General features: G+C 35.1%; 1 protein-coding gene across 1 annotated transcript in view; it reads right to left on the bottom strand.

Annotated features, from left to right (window-relative positions):
- The window catches only part of HERPUD2 (HERPUD family member 2), a 43,865-nt gene that overhangs the window by 3,074 nt on the left and 30,137 nt on the right, over positions 1-10,654 (bottom strand). The window contains exon 6 of the mRNA XM_007446121.1: positions 2,340-2,462. Within this exon, the coding sequence (XP_007446183.1) occupies positions 2,340-2,462 (123 nt within the window). The remainder of the gene's footprint in view (positions 1-2,339; positions 2,463-10,654) is intronic.

The following is a 10,654-nucleotide window of genomic DNA, read 5'->3' as shown; positions in this document are numbered from 1 at the left end:
AAAAAAAAAAAAAAAAAAGGACATTAATCATTACCCTGTGTGTCCACTCTAAGTGATAAATGATTTGTATTAGTATTTTAAAATATTAACGAGATCCAGGTGACAATCCCTCAACCCCAATCCTGACTTTTGGGAACTCCATCTGGAGAACACTGGTGTAGGTCCTTATCAAGTTATGAAGAACTGTGGTCCTGAAGTTTGCTTATAATTTGATTGCTTAAAAGTCAGAATAAATTTTCCTTTAAAAGACTCCCGGTTGGGACTTCCCTGGTGGCGCAGTGGTTAAGAATCCGCCTGCCAATGCAGGGGACATGGGTTCGAGCCCTGGTCAGGGAACTAGATCCCACATGCATGCTGCAACTACAGATCTCACACTCTGCAACTTAGACCTGGTGCAGCCTAAAAAAAAAAAAAAAAAAAAAAAAAAAAAAAAGACTCCCGGTAAAATGATAATATATCTGAAATTAGCTTTATTTAGCAAAGGGGGGAAAGTTGTAGAACCAGACTGTCATGAATTGATAAATGTTGAAAAGCTGGGTGATGAGAACACAGGGATTCATTTCACTCTTCTATCTTTTTATATGTTGAAATATTTCTACAATAAAGTTTTTAAATCAAGATAGCAAAATAAAATAAAATAGAAGTTTTCTAGGCTACAAAAGCCTATATTTAAGCCAGTTATCTAATACATTGTATATGTAGAGGGTTCTTTCATTTCCAAAACACTTCCTATCTCATGGACATTCTGATTCATAGGTGAGTTATTTCATTAAATGTGAAAACTTGAGGCTCAGAAGTTAAATGATGTACATAAGGTTATATGATTCAGTAGCAAACTATGATAAGCCCCACTTATCTTACACAGTTCTTTTGAGGTTATAAACAAGACAAGGGGTGTAAAGCATCTAGTGGAGTACTAAGGACAAAGCAGTCACTCAAATGATAACAATTACTATGGCGACAGGTAAGGTATAAAGAGCCTTCCTGGAGCCAAGGGGTTATACAGGAGAGCATTAGGATATGAAGTTAATAAAGCAGGTTAGCTTCCTGGGGTAAGGTCTAGAGGAAGGATAAGGATACAGACTTCACACTGTAAGCAAGAGAGCCATCAGATGTTTTAGGGGATGGAGAATGACAGACTCAATTATGTGTTACACAAATTAACCTGGCAGTAGTACAATGAAATATAGTAAAGACCCTAAAAGGAGAAAAAGCGATTGCAGTAAAGTGGGTCTAATATTAGAAAAGATCTTCACAAAATATTGGAAGTAAGATATAGGGAAGGACGGAAGCTAGAAACAACATACTAACTCATCTTGGTAAGTTGTTGGATTCAGGGATGACAGAAGGCAGAATCAAAGCTGACTAAGGCTAAGAGCTTGGAGGATGATTAAGAAGAGACAGTATCACTGACAAGGAAGTCAAGAAGGGAAATGCACTTAAGAGGATGGTGCAGTTAAATTTCAGACATACTGCATTTAAGGGAAAGGCAAATTTCTCTATGGAAATCTCCAACAATTAAGTGGAGACACAAGAGGAGGCACAGGAGATGAAGAACGGGAGTCATCACAGAGAGCTAACAAGGCCACGGAAAAAGGAAATCCAAGATGACTGGCCCAGGACTGAATCCTATCTTCCCTACCAGACTGAGTATCACAAGGCACATGGTAGGTATACAAATACCTAACTGAACAAGAAATGTTACCATTTAGAAAAAGGGAAAAAACAAAGGACACAAAATGAGTGATCAGAAAAGAGAAAAAGAATGAAGAGGATGACAGAATCACAGAAACAAGGACAGGAAAACATTAAAGAGAAGCTAGAATTGTTAAATGAACACATAGGAAGTACAGAAGAAAGAAAACCGAGAAACTGTATTTGGTACTAAGATTGTTCCATGCTGATCAGAAGCAAGACTTACTAAAATACCAAGAGTCCAGAAAGCATATTAGCCACAACTAAGCCCTACATCAATATGAGCCTCCCTGACATATGATTCTTTCTATTCCCTTTTTTATTCGACATCCTACCTTCACGTAGATTTGCTGCCTTCCAGTGAAACTTTCCTAAGTTTTCTCCTCTTAAATAGATAAAATGTTCTATTAAAGAAAGCACCTGAATACTGCTAAATATAATTAGTGGAGAGAGAGAGAAGCAGAGAATAGGTTTAGTTGACGTGAACAGGATGTGAACCCTTTTTCCTTTAGCCAAATACTTTAAAATAATTTTTAAAAACCAATGAAACACATCAGTAAATGAAATCCCAAATCAACTTACTTAGAATCAAAAAGAAAATAAAGCAAATAACACAATGAGTAAAAAAATAAACTCTAACTTACTATTGCATATAATACTGATGCACATACATCTGTTGCCACCATAGCATCTGCAGTGGGCTGAAAGCGGGATACACTGGGAATCCAGCCGGAACAGCCTGCCCAGGAAGCTGGTTGTCTACATTTCTAAAATCGAGTAATAAAGAAATGTCTTTTAATGCTCCAGAAGAAGTTGAAAGCATTTCTCTACATTTTTATTTCTGAACTACAAGTAATCCATTGACAAACGTATTCAATCTTAATGAAAAATACTTATTTTCAGCATTGCTCAAGTAAGACATTATAGCTTATGTAAGATGACCCTGACCCCAAGTATACAGAACAAGTAACATCACAGCCCAATTTTAATGGAAAAATAAAGCAAATGTGTGGCCAGATTAAACATCTGCTATCTTCTCATTTCAGCACAGAAGTCAAAAAATACTTTCATTACATTTTTAGTACATTCTTCTTGAGAACCAAAACCCTAAACTTGGGGGAATTAGCAAAAGGATATTTTACATTAGTAATAAAATATTATTTAAAACATAGCACCTATCAACTGTAAAATAAAAATGAACATTATTAAAATCTGTAAAATATTTTTTAGTTAAATAACCAAGATTAGCAGAACATATTTATACATGCATTCCTAAAGTAGATTAAAATTCTATTAATTCAGTAAAATTTGTGGGTGGTCACATTTAACTTTTCTTTCTTTTTTTTTTTTTTGTGGTACGCGGGCCTCTCACTGTTGTGCCCTCTCCAGTTGCGGAGCACAGGCTCCAGACGCGCAGGCTCAGCGTCCATGGCTCACGGTCCCAGCCGCTCTGTGGCATGTGGGATCTTCCCGGACCGGGGCACGAACCCGTGTCCCCTGCATCGGCAGACGGACCCTCAACCACTGTGCCACCAGGGAAGCCCACATTTAAATTTTCTATGCCTCAATTTTCTCATCTCTAAAATGGGGCTAATAATAGAATCTTCCTCACAGGGTTGCTAGTCTGTACTCAGTAAATGTTAGCTATTTTTATTTTTACTCTCCCCTACCACTAACTCTGAACATGACTTCAAAGTGTGTAATGTGAGGTTTGCAGAAATTCGCATACCTTAAGACAACTACAGGGATAAACATATAAGTAAATGCAGAATTTGTGAATTTTGTAACTCTCCTTTTCTTCCTATTACTTGAATTTTATCTTAGCTAATATTAGTTTGATCTATCCAGAGTGAGACAAGAATAATTAACTAATTCATGAACTTTAATTTTATATTCTAAAGACTGTTAACATACAATTAGTAAAAACTGATTATAGAAACCTAATTTAGAAGAGCTTGGGAGGCTAAGACTTATCAACAAACTGTACTAAAGGCAACTTGGTGCTAGATTAAGGCATCAACTCTCCTGCATGTAACCTGAAATTTCCTCATCCTTGGAGGAATAATAGGAGCCATACAGTTGCTCCCATCCTCAGAAGATCCTCCTGCCTCCTGAATGCAGCCCTCCCCACTACTTCCCAAGCTTTCCCACATACTGAATGAAGAAGGAAAAGCAGAGAATCCTCCATGAGAGTTCCTCCCAGCTCTTGATAAACAAGTCCTGTATAAGAAGAGGAAAAGAACCTTACCCCACCTATACATTTAAAAAGATACCAATTAGTGATCAAATCTGGAGAGAAAGCCATACCACTGGAGGAGAGACGTATTATAAAACATTTATATAAATGTTTTGGCATTTGTATAAATGCTGTTGGCATTTCCCCCAGTGAACTGATGCATCTGAGCAAAATGAAAACTATCTAAATCAAGTATTAGCCATAATATTAGTCAGTATCTAGGTATATATTTAAATTTTCTTAGTATTTCCAACTAAAAAAAAAACTCATCCCCCTAAAAGTAGAACTCAACCGATCTCTACCACTAAGACGAAATATAACCTCACACAAGTCCATTACTTCAACTGTTAAATGTGAAAGCTGGACTTTGTCACTGTTTTTAAAGGTCAAGGGAAGAAAAGGCCACTAACAATCACTTAGAAAAAATTACTGCTGTTGAGGGTGATGAGGTCGACATGAACTCCATGGAATCAAAACTCACTTCTACCATGGGGTCCAGGCCTCTGTCCAGAGCAGGGGTTGGCAAACTATGGCCTGAAGGCCAAATTCACCCCAATGCTTGGTTTTTACAGTCTGCGGCCTAATGGCTTTCACATTTTTAAATAGTTTTTTTTTAAATTTTAAATAGTGTTTTATGACACCTGAAAATTATACAAAATTCAAACATCAATATCCACAATAAAGTTTTATTGAGATACATGCATTCATTTTCATATTTTCTGTGGCTGCTTCCACACTATACGTCAGAGTTAAGTGGTTGCTATAGAAACCTCCCAGCCTGCAAAGACTACTACAATATTTACTCTCTGTCTCTTTATAGAGAAATTTTGTTGACCCCATACTTTTGGGTCACGCCAGCAATCCCAACCCCTCTTAAAACGTGTGAACAATGTTTTCATATCATTGACTCACCCTAGCCAACCTTTTTAAGGACTTCTGATGGTCCAGCAGCTGTGCTGGGCACTGGGAAGGTTTTTTTTTTTTTTAAAATAAGAGACTGGATCTTGAATGTTCTCACCACCAAGCAACAACAAAAAATACACAGAGACATGGTAGAAATTCAGGGGAAGGGAAGGGAGCATTTCAGAAAGATTTCACAAAAGGAAATTTGAACTTAAAGAATGGGATAGGTTTGGGAGAGTTCGAGAGAATTAAGAGGTTTTTTTTTTCTTTTCTTTAGCATTTTTTTTAGCATGACTCCTGTTTAAAGCCCTGGGGTCAGAAAAAAAAAAAAAAAAAAAAAATTACTATAGCTTCCCACCTCACCTTCCTGCAGCCAAAAACATAAATGTGATTACTGAAACTATGTTGTCAAGAAAATAAATTAATAAATTCCCCTAGATGATTCCCATATGCTTCTTCCCTTCCTCACCAATAAGTTAAAAACTACTGGACTGTATAATTGCTAAGGTACATTCCAGGCCCAGGTTGGTATACTACAATTTTCCATTGTGTTAATTATCCTTCAGACAAGATGTTATATATTCGGTACTCTACAGAAAACAAGAAAAAAGAGTTTATTTGATATGAAATTATAAAGTTACTGTTAAAGCACATAATAATAGAGTAGTGAAACATATTACATAAGAATTTAATATATTCTAGAGGATGCATCATTAAATAACACAATAGAGAATTATTATTTGGAGCTGGGAAAAGTGATGACCAAATTGGTGGTTGGGGGAAGGGAGTTTAAAGGTTCACCTCATTCCATATTCAAATGAGTTTCAAGTAGACTAAAATAAAGTATTGAGTTAAACCACAGAAAATCTAGATGCAATTAGAATTGACTATTTACCAAAACTATGGAAGGAGGAAGACTTTCCTAACTTATAAACAATAGAAGAAAGCTCAAAAAAGATAACGTATTTGACAACATAAAATTTAAAGATACTGAGCTTAGAAAAAAACCTTTACAATAAATATTAGTTAATAGCTTTTCTATATAAAGAACTCATAGAAATTGAAATAATCATTAGGACACCAAATAAATGCAAATAAAATAAAGATAGGGATTTTTTATCTGCCAATATCCAGTGTTGGCAACTCTTTCATCGCCAGGAGGATAAATTGGAATAAGGCTTTAAAAAACAATTTCATAAAATTAAATACCTTTAAAAATGTTCACTTATACTCAACTGCCCAAGTAATTCTGCTCCTGAGAATTAGCTTAAAGAAATATGAAATATGGAAAAAATTTTCACATGTCTGCCCTTTTAAGCCTTTGTACATACTCATCCCTCTTAGGAACCACACACTCAGCCTACTCCCACTCCCGGCCTCCTTTCCCCTAATAACAGAGAAAAAATGAAAACAAGGACAGTAGCTCATGACTGAAAAGAGAGAACCTTATCATAGCACTTAGCAGCATGCTTATGTCACCTGTTTTTAATTCCAATCCTAGGAAGGCATTTATTCTCTGACCTATCTTCTTTGACCTACTTCTACTTCTAGGAGTCTATCCTAAATATAAATGGCAAAAATCTGAAATGATAATATACACAAAGCTATTCATTATAACACTATTTGTAAAAGTAAAGATGGAAAATAACTCAAATATTCATCAATAGGAGAGTGGATTTCACAATTTATGCAGTCAGTGAATTGGTGTGCAGATGTAAAAAGGAATGAAAATCTCCATATCCTCCCACAGAATGACCTCCTGTATATTCTGTTATGTGATATTTTGTTAAGAAGCAAGGTGCAGAATATGTATGCTATCTTTCACGTTATAATGAAAAGGATATATGTGTGTATACACATTGTGTGTACGTGTATGTATACACACTTGCTTAAATTTTCACTATGAAACAGTGGAAGGATAAACCAAAACCAAAGAGTCATAAAAGTAGTTATGTATTATGGGGAGAGAGAGAACAGGAAAAGGGAATAAAATGAAAGCAGGGCTCTTAATGTATCTTGTTTTATAGATTTGAGACTGGAACCATAGAAATGTTTTATGCAATTAAGAAAAAAGCTAAATCAAAAAGAAAAAATAACAAGACATAAAAAAAATTCAAAGATACAGAAACAAATGAACTCGTGTATTAAGTCTGCAGCATATCACACAGAGAAGGTTTATTCTACTGACTTCAAAACATAGTATTTTAACTGTAATAGGATAATTCTAAAGACAAAAAAGAACCATACTTGGGGGAAGGGAAACACTCAACTCCAATCCCCTCCGCCCATCCTGTCCACCTAAGGGGAAGGAATACTGAGAAGCACCAAGTAGGTTACGCTCTGATAAACCCTAGCATGTGATGTTCTGGTAAAATCGTTTCTCCTGAGGGCAGACCTTGTTAAGAAGAAGAGAATGGTGTGGCGTTATTTCAAAATCATTTTCCTTTCTCCTCTGCTTCCTAGAAACACGAAGGAATTCCTCTCTGGTATTTACTGTGAGGACCTGGTCAAGCTCCTAGAAGCATCTCAAGTCTTATATTCAAGTCAAATTCATTTTGAGGTAACTTTTTTTTTTTGGCCATGCCCCACAGCTTGCAGGATCTTAGTTCCCCGACCAGGGGTTGAACCTGTGCTCTCGGCAGTGAAAGCACGGAGTCCTAACCACTGGACTGCCAAGGAATTCCCATTTTGAGTTAATTTTTAAGTATGGTATAAAATAGTAGTCTAGATTCATTCTTTTGCATGTGGCTGTTCAGTTTTCCCAACACCATTTATTGAAGAGACTGTCTTTTCCTCATTATATATTATTGCCTCCTTTGTCATAAATTAATTGACTATATATGTATGGGTTTATTTCTGGGTTCTCTATTCTGCTCCATTGATCTATGTGTCTGTTTTTATGCCAATACCATATTGTTTTAATTACTGTTACTTTATAGTATAGTTTGAAATCAGGGAGTGTGATGCCTTTAGCTTTGCTCTTCTTTCTCAAGATTGCTTTGGCTATTTGAGGTCTTTTGTGGTTCCACACAAACTTTAGGATTGTTTGTTTTATTTCTGTGAAAAATATCATTTGGAATAATGATAGGGATTGACTGAATCTACAGATTGCTTTGAGTAGTATGGGCATTTTAACAACACTAATTCTTCTAATCCATGAGCATGGAATATCTTTCCATTTATTTGTGTCTTCAATTTCTTTCATCATTGTCTTATACTTTTCAGTGCATGGCTCTTTCACCTCCTTGGCTAAACTTATTGCTAATACAGACTTTAAATGTTGTAGCTTTATATTTGATCTGGAACTATGTCCAGGCTACATTATGCTTTTTTAAAAGGTTTATAAAATAAAATAGTATATTTCTATTTAAAAAGCATACTTAGAAAATTATTTGGAAGGAAACTAAAAATGTTAGCAATAGTTATTTCTGGGTGGTGGGTTATAAGCGATTTTTACTATTAAAAAATCAGATAACACAGAAGGGTACAATGAGTAGGTTTTCAGTTTTAGTAATTATAAAACAAGGTTGTTACTATTTCAGGGGGGAAAATTGAGTGTACAAAACAGTAGGTATTCTATAAACCAGTCAGCAGTTTTTAGAGTTAAATAAATATGACAGCACAGCACACTGAGTCCAAAACAGTCAGTCAAGATTTATAAATGTGACATTATAAATGGATAGCCAATGTGGTGATACACATGTACTGTTTGGTCTTCTCATGTTTCCTCAAGATCTTGATGGGCAAATTATCACCTGCATTAGAGCTTCTTAAAAAGTGAGGTTCCCAGAATGCTGTTAAGTTGGCAGATTCCTAAGCACTATCCTAAACCTAGTGATTCAAAAACTCAGGGAGTAGGGATCACAATTTAGCAATTTTAACAAGTTCACTAAAGATTGAGAGTACTAACCTACATGGTGGAAAACACATGTGACTAGTTAAACATAAGCTGTACTGAAGTCTAAAAAAGGTGTGCAGAGATTATATTTTGTTGGTGAATTCTTCAAGGTCACTAAATTACTGCTCTTGTACATTTAAGGCTAAGGCTATGTTCAATAAAATTTACTTAAAGACAGATATAGTCTTCATTAGTAAAAAATTACAACTATAAGATGAAATTAAATCACATTCATTGTTGAACTGATAACCTGTTTACTGAACTTTCACTTAAATTGTTTTGTAAATCACAAAGTGCTCTTTCCAAATATAGATTCATTTTCTAGCACCTAGCACTGGCATTCATTCAAATGTTCAGTGTATCAGACTCACAGATGACTATAAATCTGTTTGCTGAATGAATGTATAACATTCCTTTATAAATATGAATGAATTCATAAATAACTGCTAACACATCAGTAAACACTTTACATACATGAACTCTTAATCCACACAGAAATCCTGTATGATAAGTACCGTTATCTCCAGATCATGAGCAAACTGAAACAAAGTAGAGAAGAGACTTGCCCAAGTTAGTCAGTGGTTAGGGCCAGGATTCAAACCAAGGCAGGCTGGCTCCTGAATCTGTACATCCACTAAGCTATACTGTCCTCCTAATTTAAAACATTATTCATCTAGTAATAAATTCCCTAAGTGAAGCTCAAATCTTTAAGGATTTTATTGCTTATCATCTTAATACTCATTTTTAGCAAAATAAACACTATTTCAGATTTTTCTAATCTGTTTTATATACTCCTAAGAGCTAAATGCCTTTGTCTCCAAAGTTTGTTGATTTTCTCAACAGCCTAAAGAAATTATTAATCTTTTCCCAAGATAACCATGGTCTTATTCTGAAGATATGCAACTTTACACACTTTGTTTTGTTTATTACAAAATATATTCACTGTAAGTATGAGAAAGAGTTAAAAATCTTATTGTGCAGAGATAACTATTATTAACATATCATTACATATTCTTCCAGGTTTATTATAGCCATAATTTTATCACTTTCTATCAGTACCACCGTATTTGGTAAAATATTAGTAAAATCACTCTGTATAAATTAAGAGGAACTGAACTGTCTTACTCTGCAAAAAAGACAGGAAAGGAATCACTGTCATAAGACAGAAAGTATTTTAAGCCATTATTCTATAATGTAAACCGTGACAACACTGTTTTTTTATAAATAACTAAATTTTGGTTTGTAATAATCATTTTCTGAAAACAAAAATATTGATAGTTTCATAGGATGCTTCATAAAAGTCTACAATCAGCCTCATCTAAACACTTATTTTTAGAAGAAAAACTCAAGAATATGAGACAGATGAGTCTTTTAAATATTTTGCTATATACTCTGCTTTGTTTTTCTGCATTAAGAATTGAATTAAGTTTAAAGTTCTAAGTAGAAAGTACCTGTATGTTATTACATCCTGTTTGGCATAACAATCAGTGGCTACTTCTTGGTTATATCACTTACTACCATTCTGAGGGGTCCTAGCCATTTCCTTATTCCCAGCCTCACCATCATGGATCTGGAGCACTGTCACACACTGCAGTCCCACAGCATGATATGCAACACAAAACAACTATCACTACCTATTATTCATGTTTCCTTTACTTCAAAAGTACTCTGGTTTCAGACATAACCCAGGTCTAAACTGTATTCTCCAAGATCCTCCTTTCTGAGCTGTCTGAAAGATATGCTGTGGCTGTCGACTGCATTCCCCCCAGAACTGCCTAACCCAAGAGGCCTGCTGTAATTGCTAAATATAAGGTAGCCATAGCAAGCTTCTTGAGTAAACTCCTCTAAGAAAGACTCTGGATAACATGCAATGGTTAGCATACCTTCATAATACATCACAGTTTTATTCTACCTCAGTTGTT

Source organism: Lipotes vexillifer, unplaced genomic scaffold, assembly GCF_000442215.2.
Source record: "Lipotes vexillifer unplaced genomic scaffold, Lipotes_vexillifer_v1.1 scaffold822, whole genome shotgun sequence".
Lineage (NCBI taxonomy): Eukaryota > Metazoa > Chordata > Mammalia > Artiodactyla > Lipotidae > Lipotes > Lipotes vexillifer.
The sequence above is the reverse complement of the archived record's forward strand: the minus strand, read 5'-3'. Positions and strand labels throughout refer to the sequence as shown.